Source organism: Anarrhichthys ocellatus, unplaced genomic scaffold, assembly GCF_004355925.1.
Source record: "Anarrhichthys ocellatus isolate YVR2014 unplaced genomic scaffold, GSC_Weel_1.0 scaffold61, whole genome shotgun sequence".
Lineage (NCBI taxonomy): Eukaryota > Metazoa > Chordata > Actinopteri > Perciformes > Anarhichadidae > Anarrhichthys > Anarrhichthys ocellatus.
Genome location: NW_022280091.1, coordinates 886061 through 903228, shown reverse-complemented (window position 1 = coordinate 903228; position 17168 = coordinate 886061). Strand labels below are relative to the sequence as shown.

The 17168-nt window shown below is 42.4% G+C and overlaps 1 protein-coding gene across 8 annotated transcripts in view; it reads right to left on the bottom strand.

Moving 5' to 3' along the window:
- The window catches only part of grin2bb (glutamate receptor, ionotropic, N-methyl D-aspartate 2B, genome duplicate b), an 86275-nt gene that overhangs the window by 31591 nt on the left and 37516 nt on the right, over positions 1-17168 (bottom strand). For all 8 annotated transcript variants that reach the window (XM_031872043.1, XM_031872041.1, XM_031872045.1 and 5 more), the window contains 3 exons: positions 3360-3503; positions 1495-1765; positions 37-229 (listed from right to left, as the gene is read on the bottom strand). In XM_031872043.1, the coding sequence (XP_031727903.1) occupies positions 37-229; positions 1495-1765; positions 3360-3503 (608 nt within the window). The remainder of the gene's footprint in view (positions 1-36; positions 230-1494; positions 1766-3359; positions 3504-17168) is intronic.

Sequence of the window (17168 nt, the reverse complement as noted above, 5' to 3'; positions counted from 1 at the left end):
CCCCCCCCCCCCCCCCCCCCCCCCCCATTCACTCACTTCAGTATTTCCCTGGAGTGGCCGGTGTTGGAGCTTTTCTTGTCAAGTGTCCCGAGGCAGCTGGACTTCAGCAGTGTGTGTGGCCCCCGGTCCAGCATCATGGTGGAGGTCGCCGTGGCAATGACAGCCACCGCATCACGCACCCTGGCCTCGATGTTGTAGTCCCATTCGTCATACGACACTGAGATAAGCCCTGGGAAAGAGAGCGAGGGACGGATGTGAGGTGAGAGGAAGGGATGCGTGGAAAGTGTAGAAGGAAATATGGAGAAGGATGAAAAGGAGGGCGAGGGAGGCAGACAAGTGTGAGACGGAGGGAGGAAGAAAGAGTGTGCAACGTAAAATGAAAGCATTTTAGAAGAGGCTGAAGAGTCAAAACTCAGAGACCAAATCTAGAGTGCAATCATACGTACGATATGTCAATTTGGTCCAAGCCAGAGTAGAGCTGTTAACTTTGCTGTTTCTAAAAAAACCAAATGCTCACACGTGGTTGAAGTCAGGTGGAAAAAACTAGTTGAATATGAGCGTCAGTCGTGACCACGGTGATCCCTCTTCATCTCATTTTGTTATGCTTGGCTTTCCAAGCATGAGGAACTGCTGGCGATCAAACGTCAGCATCCATTTCTCACACCCATGAACAACTGTGGATCGTTTTTTTTTTTTTTTTTGTCGTGGCTGGTTTGAATTTTGTGTTCACATTTGAAACCTGCACCGTAAATCTGCTGGAAAAAAAGACAAATCTGCATTTTCAGGCAGCCTCTGTGTTGTTGCTGGTTCTACACTCATGTTGAAAATGTGGAACTACGGGAGTGAACGCTTTCAAATAAAATGCTTCGAACATGTTTGGTGAGGGGGAAGGATGCAAAGGGAGAGCCAGTGTAAAATGACAAAAGGGTGTCTTTCCTGCAGAGATATTTTTCAGAACAACATCACTGGGAATTCTCTTAATGAGATGATGACCGATAAAAATAATCAATAGAAAAAGTCAAGTTTGTCAGTCTGTATTTATCTCATATCTGTGTGAGATATTGCACGGTAAGTCGATGTAAAAAAAGAACAGATACGACCAAATGAACTCCCAAAGATTGTAGACTCACTTACCTGAGGTTAACAGGAATCAGTATGCGCCCCACCACTGACTGGCACAATGTAGGACAAACAGACAAGGGGAACATTTGCATATATGCAAACAAGCCCATCTGCCACTTGTGCTCACATTTCAATACAAAGCTTTTTGAAAACTGATCACATAATAATGTAATACAGATTTCAGTGTTTTTGCTCTAAAACACTAAGGAGACTTAAATGAGTTCAAACCTGGCCCCTCTGGTTAAATAGACAAGACCTAGACTGCTTTGTGCAACGGATGAGTTTAAACGTCAATCTGAAGTCTGACAATCAGTTAAGCCAAAAGTCAACAACTGTGACTTTGTGAGACCAGCCCCTGGTGTTCGGGTGTACCTGTAGGGAAGACAGCGGGAACGTGGTCTGCATCTCCGGCCACCAGCGACGGCACGATCCAGGTGAAGCCGTAACCCGTAAGGCCCACAGAATGGGCCACCTCGAAGATGGTGCTGGCCTCCTCCTTCGTGCAGTAGAGCAGGATGACAGGACTCTGCAGTTTCTTCAGCTGGTTCTGGATCTTGGAGTCTCCGTCGTCCACGGACATGTCCAGCAGGAAGACTTCTTGCAGCTCCCAGCCCACGAAGCTGTTGTCGATGGTACTTCGGACCTGGACAGGCGAGGGAGGTGGGATTTTTTTTATTTATTTAAGTGTAGGCTGCACACATAACAGAGGAGTTGTTAAGAGGAGATGCTGGAACGAAATCGACTGAGATGTCTCCTCCTCCATCTTCCAGATTGCTAAACTATTCTGTCTTTACACGTCTCTTGGGAGTGGGAGACATTAAATAAATAAATAATAATGTAACAAGAGCGAGATTGGGTAATCTCTTTTCCCAAATCTTAAGGCGTTATCCCCACAGAGGAAACTCTCATTGAGATGGAGACTATTTTATTTTTCTATGGCCACAGGGTTAATACAGGATGTGCAGCAGAAGTGATTTTTAGGATTGCGGATCCTTTTGCTTAATGTGGCATTTAGATGACAGATAGATTTGTGTTTTCCTTTAGGGAATCTATTCATGTTGAGTAACAGGCAGAACAAAGCGTTTTGTGTGCAGTATATTCCATTACATCACCATTTTCCTCTGCATGTTCTTCTGTGCATGTGTGCTTGAGCTTTGCTTGAGGGAGGATAGAATGAGATTCATGGTGCTGGTAATAACTGGTTTAAGCTTTTCTCGTTGGAGCTTTGACATGTTTGTTTTCAAAATATTTAGCCGATATACATTATGGACAGCAAACTATAGCAGTTGATATAAGACTCTATACATTATGCATTCAACATAAAGCTAATGGACAAAATATCCTCATTCAAAACCTCTGTTTTGAACCTCTGTATAATTAATACGTGATTTTTCTTCTTCTTTTAAACCGGATCGTTACTCTAACTTTGTTCACAGGAAAGACCCTGCCACTGCTGCAATTTTACAAAGAAATATGATTAGCTGACTTTCAAGAACTTTTCATTCTTCTCAGATGAGTGTCTGATGTTCAAAGTTATTCAGGATCTCATACCAGCCCCTTTAAAGAGTCTGTTCTAAGCCCTGGAGATAAGGAGGCTGAGGGCTCACTGAGTGGCTGCATTTAAAAAGACATGCTGGCCAATCTGCCTTTTTTTTCCATTAAAGCAATCAGAAAATGGAACTCTTCCATTACACTTACATCAAACTCATGCCAAACCTTATCATTTTTGAAGGCATGAAATTATGTCTCAGAACCAGACAATTGTGTCCTCGGAAATGGTTTCATCAATAGTTTAATTTCATCAATTGTACATAGTCCTAGCAAAATAAACACAAACACTTTTTTTTTTTAAATAGATAGGACACACATCTGTTCAAATGTTAAGAAAACAGTATGAAAAATACAGTATTTGTCTGGCCTCTTATAATGGGTCCCTAAAAGACAAAAGTAATAACACCTAACGTGCCTGGGACCCAGAGTGACAGTGAATCTCTCATTTGAATCCGTAGTTGAAAATGTTTTCGGCTATTAGCTGTTAAAGTATCCTTCTGCTTGTGGAATCATCTCTGAGCGAAGGAATACTTTTATCTTAGCAGATAATATTCTTTGTAATTTTCGGTCTCAACTTATTGATTAGTGGTATATAATGTGTAATGTGCATACACACCTACTGCTATGTCCCCAGAAGTATACTGTATACTGTATACTACATGTATGTCTGTAATGTGTTGCTTTACCTTGTTGACAAAGTCCTGGTAGCCAGGGTAGTACGAGGTGACTATGGAGAAGATGTACCAGTCATACTCCTCCATGATGTTCAACATGACGGAGGCCTGCTGCTCGATGGACGGACCAAACTGGAAAAACATGGAGTGGTCGTCCTGGAAACCAGAGGCAAGGAGCCAATCAGCAAACAAGGTCATGAGTCATGCAGAGCACGAGAGCGAACAGGAAGGTAGGGCACCGATGATAGTGGAGCGTGTCAAGCTACTGCAAGCCTCAGGGACAAATAGAGTTCTGTTTAGAGCTGTGCTTTATTCATCAGTGTGTGCTCTGTAGCTGCACTCCAGAATATCCAACAATAATACAACATATTTTTCATTCATTTCATCCATTGTATTAATGATGTTTCATCTTATCATAATAAACCTGCAATGAAGATATACTCTACACTATGCTATTGCAGCACCTGCGCTAACCTACAGTGAGTAGCCGCGAGTAGCTCCTCACAGGACGCTGATTGGTCCGGACACAAACGCGTTACTTGAATCTGACAGGATGGATTTTCCAGCTGCAGTGCGACTCGAAGAAATACACCTGATAACACCTATAAAGCCGTTTTAAACAAATTTAAATGTGTGCATCTGCCAAGCACTTCTGTGCAACTTTTCAGACTACAGCTCTGTCTGATGGATCAGGTCAGTAAGCAGGCCCTGATATTGGTATTGGGTTGTGACATCACAAATTGTCAAGGTTAGAGTTCTGTTCATGTACAGGTCAAACAAACAAGAAACAACATGTTTTAGAGATTTAGATGTAATGGTAGGCGTCATTTTTTAAAACTTTTTAACTTTTGTTCCCCCCCTGCCTCCAGTCTTAATGCTAAGCTAGGCTATCAGCTAATTATTTAACGCACGCACAGCGTAAAAATCAAGGAACTTCGGCACGTCACAGCATTACCAGCGCGGACCACAGTAAATGCGTTCTGATCAATTATCTCACTTCACTTGTCTGGAACTTTAATTTAAAATTAAAAGCCAAAGTTCAAACATTCACCCTTCAGTGATTGTTTACATGTGGCCCCCAGAACAACACTTAGGTGCACTGTTACACTCCGCTTCACGTTCCTGTGCGTTCATAAGAACAGGCGGGAACTACGCGTATCTATCCACGTGTGTAATCGCTCATACATGTTAGTCATACCGGAGGCTGAGCGCTCCTCGAGTTAGGTGCGCTCGAGTTAGGTGAACGACAGCTAATGCAATGTTCACCTCTCACCTCACACTTCCATCAATTGTCAAGAAGAGTGCTACGTGTAATTTACCCTGACATTATTATTCCATCTGTGGATACAGTCTTTATCTACAACTCACTATCAGACAACTCTTCCTGTCTTTACAGGATGAAGATGGTGGTATTCTTTAAATTTGTATTATTGCCAACAAGTCCCCCAACAGACCAACACCAACTAACAAGTGTTGTGCAGCCTGATGTAACTTATTTCTCTGTGCCACAGACTATGAAAAATACGTCAACGAGCCACACTGTTGAACTGGGTGACAACCTTCGTCGTGATGAACATGGCCACTGTGGCTGATTTTAAGTCAACCAACATACACCATAATATTGCTGTGAGCCCCGTGTGTATTAATCCGCAGGTGAAAATAGTCCCCAGCAAATGTGCTATTTACTCCTGTTGGACTAAAAACTACAGTGCCCAGAGGTTTTGGGAAATTACTGAGCCTTTCCTCAAAACTAAATGAGATATCTTAGATATACCTTTAAAGGGCCGGTTCACCTTTTATTGTAGTTTTGGTTTATTTTGAGATATTTCAGAGTTTCTGTCTCCACTCTTCTGTACAGTGGAATGTCCTGGTTACTGTGGATAATCAACAGAACATGATGTTAAAGGTTAACATAAGGACTATTTTGAGGCCACAATTGAGGCCACTAAGGCAATTTCCTGCTTATCTTATTTATTAATTTATTAATTTATATGACTTTGGGAAGGGAGGGTTTACATTCAACAATTAAAAACAAACACATTTTATAAGCTTTTTCTAGAATTCTTAGATTGAATATGTTTACATTAGACTACTTTAGGCATTTAGCATTTCTCCAACAATACTGCATTCTTGGCAGTGAGGATAACAGACTTTAATACCACATGTAGACTTTTATATATAATTGAACAGTTCATTGAATAAACAAAATATGAAAAATCCAAGTAATTTCACTGAAGTTGAGACTCTCTCTGTGGTTTCTTATCATTATTATCTGAGGGAGGTTTGGTGGGTGACCTCACTATTTCTAAAATGTTGGCTGCTTCTGTCGAAAGTAGTTCCGATGAAAACCGCTCCGTTGTGTGTATTATCCAGGGCAACCGGGACATTGCTTTTGGAAAGACACGTTAATGATGAATTATTGAAATGTGATTTTCCAATGCTTTCAACCTGCCCAGCAGAAATCTGAGAGAAATATTTCAAAACTTGGACAAATCAAACCAAAACAATGGTCAGATACCACTGGAAGCAACTGGGTCATTTGAATTCTTTTTTTTTTATTTGGGTGAACTGCCTCTCCTCAGCTCGACTTCAGATACCAACTATCTTTTCCATCATTGCTGCTCTGGATCGTACTTTTTTTTTTTCTTTCCTCACAGTATCCCTTTCTCCTTCAACCTCCTAAACTCCCTCTTTGTCTTGTTATCATTCTAATCGTGGGCTCAGAGAGGTGTAATCAGTCGTGAGACCAAACCTGCCATTCAGAGGGATCGTGAGGGCACTTCTTACTTCATTCTCTCCTTCTTAGATTACAGCTAATCATCATCTCATTCTACTTACTCCTTCCTAATCACCACTATTTCATGTCTGTCCTTTATTCACGGCATTAGTCTCAGGGTTTCCTTCTCCCTTCCTCTTTCTCTCGACCCCTACCCTGTCTTTTGTCTCTCTGCCCTGTTTTTACATCATGTCATCATAGAAGTGTGAAGTGTCCTGCAGGGTGAAAATCTGTGTGTGTCATTACCGGAGCCGCCCGCTTGCTTTCTTGCCTGTCGCTTCACATCATCCTTCTCCTCAACCGTGAGCCCAAGAAAGAGGTTTGTCACCTCATTTTCAAGCTTTTATTGTGTGTGTCTCCTCTCTCTAAATTGTAAGTTACTGTCTGTGAGGTGAGTTACATTTGTGATCTGTGCTGTCAGGTTTGGTTAACGAGGGGCTGCAGGATGGACGGGTATGAACAGGGACTTTTTAAGATATGTTGAGACGTGTTGAAGAGGCATTTTATGAATCAATCTTTTGGCATAAATTATTTAAGATTATGTCTGACACTTCTTCCATCCATCTTTGTTAACTGACTGTTTGCTAAGCCCCGCCCTCCTTAGTTACTGTTGCTACCCTGTCAAACTTTACAGTCCAGCACGTGTGCTGTTTGCAATAATGGCTGCCAATTTCACACTCAAAATAAATAATGAGCAATTATTTTACAACAGTGGGTCCTCGATTAGAGACGGTGGTGGACCAAAGCAGCTTTTACCAGCTGCGACAGCGTTTGGATGGTATTGTTTTCCCCTTGTGAGTCCTGGAGACACCTACTGGAGCAGGAACTACCAAAGCAGGTGGTTGGAGTATTTTGCCGAGAGTTTAATGCGTTACATTTGAATTTGGAAGTTAGAATTTCTGAGTTCCCAGTCGCAAATTCTACACCAGAAGTCAGACAAACCCAACTAAGCCCGAACTCAAAATCCAAGATGGCTGCTACGCGCATAAACAGTAAAAGACAAAGTTGTAGTAATATGCTGTTTGTTAGCACTTCTGTTTTTCTTGTGTCTCATTAAATCATTCATACATACAATACCGTCCAACTTCTATCTGTGAACATGTTGCTACGGTGTTTGTATGAACAAGATAATTAGTGTTGCTAAAATTGGCAAACCTGGCTGGAGCAAAAACCTCATTACGTTTTCTAACTTGTTGTGCTGGAACGCAATCAACCGTGCAAGATGCAGTCACATAGTTTTACAGGTGTGTAGCTGAGATCAAAATGAAGGCCGAGTTCGATGATGGGTGTTAATGTGTCGCTACGAGAACGGAAGGAAGGAAGTACACACACAAATCGTAACAGATGTGCAAAGTGTGTGTGTGTGTGTGTGTTTCGGAACTGCCTCTTACACTTCTGTGATGCTATGGTGTTGAGAAAATCTGTCCACGGACAGACAGAAATATAAACACCTGACAATGTACTCAAAACCTCTTCTGTAGTAGTTCCAGTGTCTTCAGGACACATTCTGCTATGATGACTCACACACAGACTCACAAGGTGAAAACAAAACCAGCGTCGCTGTCATGGCCGGTAAACATCAATGAGGTGCAAATCCAAAATATACACAAGGCCAAAAGATGCAAACAAGTTAACTGTAAGAATCATAACAACATAAACTAACAATCCACATAGAAGTTGTTCTTGTGCTGCAGGATAGAACTAGTTTGTCCTCGAAAAAGTTGAAGGTATAATGTAAGATCACACTGTTGTGTTGTTCTAACTTTCACTGCTCTGCTGCTTAGCTTACATATTACATATTTTCTGTGTGTTTTCACTGTTAAAGTAAGGTAAAGTAGCATTATCAGAAATAATGTTAGCTGCAGGCGCTAGAGTGTGAACTTCCCCAAATCCAATAAAAATCCTACTCAATATAAAAAGTGACCAGAAACGAGACAAATATTTATGGTTGTTTCTTCCAGGAAAGACTCAGTTTGGATTCAATGTTTGATGGGGCTTTTTTGACCTTGTGTTAAAGACGTGTTTATGTTTGCTATCTGTCAATTTTTTGAGTTCATCAATACAGACCTGTATCTCCCTTAGGCGACGTCATTCATCTTTTTTGCTTTGTTGTGTTCATTATGCTGAGACGACACGGTGCAGGTAAATCCCATAAAGAGATGTGTCGTGAGCATGTAAATAAAAGAAATCATGTAAATTCATGACACTGATGTACTTTCAAATCTCCTGTTTTTTTCAGCGGCAGTTCTCGACCGATGGATGTATTATTGTCAGTTTAGTCTTTGTTTCTTTGTATCACTGATCAAACCTCCCCCCTTGTTTCTAGTATCTGAGTCACATCAAACACCACTTTCACTTTGAGCCTCAGCACAGGAATCTCTAAATAGTCGAGGTGTAGTGGCACTGAATCTGCAACAGTTACTTGTGTGAATTAGCCCCCCCCAATACAAAAAGGCTGGTAGAGGAGTGGATCACTTGGGAGGCTTTATTCAACCTTTGTGCATATATGGCACCAGGGAGCCGCCTTAGTACCACTAAACATCTGCGTCTCATACCCGCTCCCGGAGGTACGACCTCCAGAGAAGACAGTGACTCCGCACTCTCGGTGAACTCACTGGAGACCCAGCGGATGACTGAAACCCGCGGTATGTTAATGCGCACGCACATCTGTGTAGATGCAACCACAAAGTTTTTTCTATTTTTTCCCACAGACTGATCCCCACAGTGCTGACGTGTCTCTATCTCCGTGTCATATTTAAATGAAACATGTCTGCCAGCGACGCGTTAGGGGGGTTTTATCTCCATGATCTAAACCCGTTAAGACAGCAAGTAATGGGTGCGTTTGATTTCGCGCAGATTGCCACGGACGCTTTGGAATGCGTAGCCGGTTCCGCTGCGTCAGCGCGTCGTACTGTACAAGCGCCGAGGGGAGCGAGCCTCGAGCAGGAAGGGCTAAAAGGATTTGGAAACTCATCTCCATGTCATGCCAATGAAAGCCTGTCTCCAATTAGATTTGCAGAGGGAGAGCGACATATCGGCCCACTGCTCAACAAGCCCTGGTGGGAGAGGATTGGAATGCAGAGAGAGAGAGAGAGAGAGAGAGAGAGAGGGGGGGGGGCTGTTCAGGCTGAGAGAGATAGCGAGAAGTCTCGCTTGAGAAAACAGGGTGAACCCTCAGAACTCAGAGAGACAGGGGCTCACAAAGACACACACACCAAAGTGGCAAGTGTACACATCGTTCCCTCCAACACTCAGCATTTTCCACTTCATCACACTCGTCTCTCTCCTTTCATCTTCTTCCCTCCGTCTATCTCTCCCCGCTCTGAGCGACGCCAACCGCCGCCGTCAATCCTCCTCGGTTTGAGCCCAACGTGCTTCATCATCGTGTTTCTAATCAGACACACACACGCGCACACACACACACACACACACACACACACAGCGCGTTAATTAATCACATATTCGGCTGTTTAATTATCAATGACCCCGCTTTCGACGCCTCTCTCCCCCGGCTTCACTCGACGCACTTCGTTTTAAACATCCCATAATGTTCTGATTGAATTACTCTTGCTATTTTTGTCGAGGAAATGATTTCAGGAGCGCCTGAAATATGATTCACTCCCACAGCAGCCAGTGGAGCGACAATGATGGCAGCGCTTTCTACACAAGGTGATGTCGTGGATACAAGGCGGCTTTTGAGAACATAAAACACGCTGAGCAACAACAAAATACGGGATAGAAAGAACATGTATTAAACCACATCGTTTGTTTTTAAATAGTATTATTTGAGATTAAAAAAAGAACGTTATGATGGCAACTATAAATACGCAGGAAAATAGGATGTAATTAGCTTATTTTGCTATTTGTGTGTAAACATAATATAATAATTTAACCCAGCAATGAACCCATTTAGTCAGTGCTTTGCCTCTTGTCACATAATTGTAGGTCCTTGTCTTAAGTGCAGCTTGAATCATTTTGATATATCAAGGTCAAGATGCAGAAGTAGCACTTAGATGTGAGAGAAGAAGGAAACATCTGTGGATAACTGTGTAGCGATGTTGTGAAGCAGAAATGTCTTTGTCGCATTTAACTTTGTGCTTTCACCTCCAAACTGTTTGGGTACCTTGACAGAAGTACCTGAAGCCACTTGGCAGCAACCCCCATGTGAGAACACAAGACAACACCTCAGGACACAACCTGCTCCTCTCTGGTGGATTTAACAGCCACAGACACAGAGGTTTATAGGATTGGTTCAATTAGACACGCACGCACTCACATACACACTCACTCGCACACACACGCACACACACGCACAAAATAAATGCTTTTACAGAGATATCTACAGGAATATAGTATTACACACATTTTATAATTCGGAAATTTACAAATATAATGAATGTTTGCCAGTTCACAGTCAGAACTGGCAAACACATTCTCTCTCACACACACACACACATACACACAAATGTTGCCATGTGCAAAAAAGCGAAATAACTTCTACCAGTTTACAGAATCAAAACAACGCTGTGGAAGCAGATTATTGTGGTTAAATCTTAAGTGAGTTTTTTTATGTAAACCTTTATTTACATAAATGTCTTGGAAAGTGTATCAAGACCGATACATAGTTATCTGTTAATTCCCTCACTAGGGACTTTCCCACCTGTGGCATGCATAACAAAGCAATTCAACATACCCAAGGTATCTTTTTGTTTTCTGGCTTAACTAACCCTAACAACTGCGATCACACTAAAAATGATAGTTTACTGCAATTATAGATCTACTCTTGCCGTAGATGGAGCTGTGATTTCAGGCAATAAGCCTTTCAGTAAGCATTCACACTGTCTGCGTCACGCCTCGAGTTCAACTTTTAACTTCTTGTGGGCCTTTTTGTGTAATATTATTTACCTCGGTAAACATTGTGAACATGAGTTTATGGTCTCAATCTCTAGTTTCAAGTCTTCTTCAATACAGCATGATGTTCATTTATTAAATGATGGAAGAGTGAAATAAACCATAAATCATAGTATGCTTTAGGACGGGCTTACTTGACAGGTCGCTGGCAGAGCCGTAGACGGCGTCACCTTGTCACTCCTCTGCATTCCAAATACGGTAACTTCCGTTTATCGGTTGCAAAAAAAAACAACATGGCGACGGCCGTAATCCAGGATGGCATCTGAACCTGAGGCTTTAATACTGCAGTCCACAAACCAATGGGTGAGGTCACGATGTCTATGAACACATGTCAATTTCTATATCTAATAGGCAGAGAGCAGGACATTTCCAGAGCAGTGATTTTAATTCCTCTATCACGAATGGGAGGGTTAACTTTACTTCTTAGCTCCACTGGCAATAATAACAACAACGCTTTCTTTTACTCCGTAGTAAATATTGCAACCTCAAGCAGGTCTTTTCTTGTTAAAACGTTAATGATCATGTTTTGACATTTTACTTTTTGTCAACATTTAGCAACAAACCAGTTACAGTATCCATCACCCACAAATCTGACAGCTAGCAGCTAAGCCGCATGTTCACATGCTGTCTAGTTGAGAGAGCTTCATCCTGATTCATCAAGTTGATATGGCACTTAGTAACAATGACATCATCTGCTTATCTCATACCAAGTAGGGAGAAATGGGCTCAATCACTGGCTGAGGAAATTAACAAGGCAGAGTGCCACATGGCTTATACTCGGCTAAGCGAGCAGTGTTAGCCCACTGCTGACAGACTCGGAGTAGGCGGCTGCATTCAGTCGTCACTCAGGGAATAAAAGTCCCTTGTGTTGCACTCTGTTTGAATGTTATACTTTCTGACTTTAAATCCAATTGTCACTTAAAAAGCCAATTATTCAATTATTGCTTTCAATACCGTTAATTTAGGAAGTGGAAATATGCCTGGAGGCATACTGGGTCAATGGAAGGGCCACTTGTGCTGTACCTTGGGATTAGTAACAAACCTGTGTATTAAAAGGCTAGCAATAGTAAGATTGATTAGCCAAAATACATACATATATATATATATATATATATACTGTATGATAATCAGTCAACGATAGGCAAGACTTGACCAATCAGATCTGACTATAATTCTTAGTCGGGGACACCCCTAAAGAGCATTGATAAAGAACCGAGCCAATAAGGAGTATTGGCTCGAGAGTAGAGCCAAGAGTAGTAGTATCGATAAAACCCTATTGATACCCATCCCTAGCTGTACCTTTGCTTGATCAGATTAATCAAGTTGAGTGAGAGACAAACAGCTCTGGTAGGATTCGTCAACACTAACAGGAGCACACACAAAGCATCCAGCAACCAAAGACTTTCAATGACATGATTAAAACGAAACATTTAAGATAGTCAGTACCTCGCAGCTCATCATTTTATTATCCATGCATGCATATTGAGCTGCTTCTGTGCTCAGTATCAGTTCATCTGTTGATGTTTTTCCCAGTGAATCAATAAAATGTCAAAAGATACAATGTTCCCGAAGCTCAATGTGACATCTTCATATGTCCTGTTTTGTCAGACCAACAGTCAAAGACACACCAACATTTTCAATTTACTTTCATGGTAGACAAATAAAACCAGAAAATATTCACATTTTAGAAGTTACGGCATTTTGACAGTAAACAAATACTGTCAAAATTGAGAGTTTTTTTTTTCTTTTGATCTATTAGTGGATTAACTACTTGGCTAATAGCTAAAGCTATATAGACATAAAGAGATATTGCACATTAGCATAAGATTGTTTTGTTTTTTTCAGTATGATCTCTTACTGTAAGCCAGAAGTGGTAAGGCCAGCACCCTAACATCAGCATCCATTAAAACACCAGAGAGCTTCTAAAGTCCTCTCTAAAAGACTCCATTGTGTCTTCAATTCTGCACCACAACCGAAACGTAATCGTCAACTCAATGTCTAATCAGGACAAATTAATCTCCTTGTCTCACAAACACATTCACTCTTATAAACACACACACACACATACACACACACACATGCACACACACACATATATATATAAAGGCTCCCCTGAAAGCACAAGAATCTAGTGTTTGCCTCAAGCTTTCTCCGCCGCTCCATCGCTATCGCCGCTGTGTGCACCACGAGCAGGATACAATTAATTGTCTGATTCAATCTCCTACTGTTACATCTGACGCTCCGGCAGCACTCACATCATGTCAGTCAAGCCCAAAGCCTTGTCCTGACACGGAGAGGCAGAGATGAAGATGGAGAACAGCGGAGGAAACCAAGAAACCAAGCTCGCAGAGCGGCCCGGCAAGTAACAGACTGTTCAGTGTAATGGAATGAGAAGAAAAGAGGCACGAATGCAAACCTATTAAAACAATCAACTGGAAGAAACACTTGTCAGAAACAGCAAGCCGAGTAAGACGATGGGAGGGAAGTGGGGAGGGGGAGGGGGGAGTAGAGGGGGAGTCCATTTAGCTCAACCTTTGGCCCGGCAAGTTAATGGAAAGCTCCTTTGCGAGGAGTTGATTAAGCTCGTTAGCGCTGAAGAAATCGCAGGTAATTAATCACGTTACGACACATGGGTGCTTTGCATGCTGATTTGGCCAAAAAACACCAATAGAAAAGGAGCCAGAGACTCGATTAGACCTCACCCCGATAACACATGACCTGGCTAATCAACTGGCGTGCTGTCATCTGTAGCTATGTGTATGTGTGTGTGTGTATGTGTGTGTGTGTGTGTGTGTGTGTGTGAGAGTAAGAGAGGGAGGGGGGAGTATAACCAAGCCTGGATATAGACAATTAGATTGAATATTGATAAAAAAATGTTGCTTTCAGATAAATCCTTAAAGTAAACAGAGTTGCATTTTCTGTTGACTTTACTTTTCAATTACTTCCATCTGTTTTTCAGCCTCATAGGCTTTCTATGAGCGCAGGAGCAGCAGAGATCCCAAGCACCTGAGTCCTACATTTCCCATAGTGCAACAAATACCAATTGTTTTGACCCTCCATGTCTGCTTAAATCTTTCAAATTCAACGGCACAGTTAATTACAAAATTTAGTCTCCAAGCCTGAGGTGGGAAAACTCTGATGGTGTAGTTCACTGGAAAGGCTAACAGGGCCATGGAATGTAACTGACACATTGTCAATATTATAAGTTGCACCTGTGCTTTTCCTCTAATGTCGAGTCAAGACCGCTGCAATGAAAAAGAAAAAGGTGTATCGCCAGAAAAGTGTCCTCTTTTTTTGCTTTCAACGTACACACAATTGCACATTGAAGGTGAGGCTGTCACAGTGACCGGGCTCCAGTCAGATGTGTTTGCTTCTCTGCAACTGATGTTCATCAAATCAAACACATCTAAACTACTACAAATAACAGTTACTCCCACAAGGAGTTAGCTAGCCTGCACGAAGCGCACACACACACACACACACACACACACACACACACACATAAAGCTAGTGTTAGGAAGTTAAACAAGTCATAATTCCTTCTCTAATATCTATTTTACAGATATTATACTCCACTGCGACACAACTGACTGAACATGAAGGATTGCCGCCAGTTAAGCGTTTTGAGAAGGTACTCATCACAAAGTGGATAGCCAACATGTTCTTTTCTTAAATATCTATCTGCTGTTAAAATAAGAACTTGTGGTATTTGATCATTGCAGAAGGATGAGAGCTCTGCCTCCGCATGGCGCCAGTGTTACACTGTATTCTGTGACCCATCAGATTCAGTGACCTGTAGCGGTGCAACAATGATTTTGCCTTCAGGTAACCTTACCAGCACGCATGCAGTAAAATCAGCGACCTATTTGGTCGATATTTGCTGAATGATAAAGTAAAATTCGTATAATTTCCATTGTGTTTGTTTTAGCGTAAGCATCTACCGCTTCTGCAGCTGCGGCACAGTGAGGAGCAAACACCATGAGGCAGGACGGGGTTAATGTCCTGTTTCCATTTCACCTCAAATGTTTTTCCAATCAGTTTTACTTTGCATTGCTCTTAAACTACGGTAAATGAAACTGACACTTCCTGAAGATGCTTCACATTAAAAGCCCACCAGGAAAGCTTTCTGCATTCCAGATGAATAAAGGCCTCTATTTGGGAATTTACGGTAAATGCAATAGGACATTAAATAGTGGAAAATGTTTTTAAAAAAAAATAAGTATAATAAAAAGTATAACGTATCAGCTTGGACAGTAGTAAATTAAGGATAAATGCTGTTCACTGTGTACTGCAGTGCAGTGCACATGGTCCTCGGCCGATCTACAGGTGTTTTTTTCCATACAGGAGCTTTACGTCAGCCTTTAACCGTGTCAAAACACACATTTGCCCTCTGTCCTCGCTCTGCCTCTCCCTCCCACTTGCCTACATCCATACGCCCTGCCTTTTCAATTCCCCTTCCGTCGCTAACAAGTGCACGAGGTGAGAGTGCAGGCTGGAGTCAAGCGCAGCGTGGATTGAGAGACATGCGGTTCAAAAACCTTGTCATGATGCACTTTTCTTTTTTCTCCTGCACGCCTCGACTCCGTCTCCTTTTTTTCTGTTTCTCCTCCCGCCCTCCACTTCCCTTGCAAGCATTACTCTCATTCGCCCTCTTTTAGACATCCATCAGCACCGGGGGAATGACTTTCTCCACATTTTCATTTTGTACACCCGGCCCAATAACTCCCATTCTCTATCTGTTTGCACTTTTTCTACCCTCTTTCTCTGAAAGTCTCCATCTCTGTATGCATGTATCTCTCTGTCTCTCTCTCTCTCTCACTCTCTCTCTCTCTCTCTTCCCTTCATCGCGCTTGCCGTTAAATCAGATAGGCTGGATAAGTGTTGGAGCATGGTTACACAGATACCAGAGGCATCAGAGAGAGCAAAATCAATCACTTCTCCCCTTCCCTTTCATCAGCTATCTCTCTCTCTCTCTCTGTGTCTTTGTAGCCTTCCCTTTCCTCCTTCAGTCCTCCCGCTCTTCTCTGCGCCACATCCTCCTCATCATCATTATCTTTTGAATGCCATTTGACATTTCCTTCCTATTTCAATATGTTGCTTTTGATTAAAAAACAGCACCCCCACCTTGTAAAAAAGATTCCCTCCCTCCTCTTCCTCTTCCTTTTTTTTCTTGGAGAGCACAGATGCCAACCCTCTGTTTCCTCCATTTGTGGTGCGCGTCTCCTCCATCGGCACAGGGGGTTTTTGACTGACAGCAGCTGGCCTGTCAAAGTCGGGGGAAGTCAGGAAGAAGAGGACCGGGAAGTGATGGAGAGACACGTGGAGAGGGGAGGAGTGAGGGGATCGAGAAAGACATTTCTAAGTCAAAGAGACATGCAGTGTTTCCGTGGCAACTCGGTTTCCATAGAAACCGTCCTGCTAAAGATGCCATTAGTATGAAAAAATACCTACTTACACTCTGCTGCACTGTTAGCACACAAATATAGAAGCATTCTTACGCATTGAGACTGCGTTCGTGGCGATGTGAGAGGAGACGCACATGATCGCATTCCTCCGGCTCTATGACGCCGACACACCTGAGGTCAATTATAATCGCTCAATTACAGGCCACTTATATTGGTAGCTCAATTATAGGTTTGGCCCCTTTGGGTGGAGGAAGCGACAAATTGTCTTGCTAATATTATTAACTGAGTTTTGTTTTGACTTTACTCCTCACATGACTTCCTCCAGATTAGGCTGCAGGGCCCAAAATTCTCCATATATTGTCTCATTGACAGTGACAGTCTGCAGGCTGGCACCACCCAGTCATCTACACATGCACACACATGAACTACAACTAACACAAGCTAACCCGGGCTGACAGAAGTGGACTGTATATTAAGTCTTGCTAGCTGTGTGTGCTGGGGGTGGGGGAGGGTCATGCCTATAGTGAACTGCATGTGCGAGTCATGTGCGGATGGCCCTCTACCGTCTCCGCTTTTCTGTGGTACATGACTGATGATTCAACATAATGAGGTCTCATCACAACAGAGACGGATATATGTAGCCGCTTCATCGGAAACAAAACGTCCCTGAACACCACCGCTCCCTCCCCTTGGGAACAATAACAGGCATTGTCCATCGTCGTGATTAAT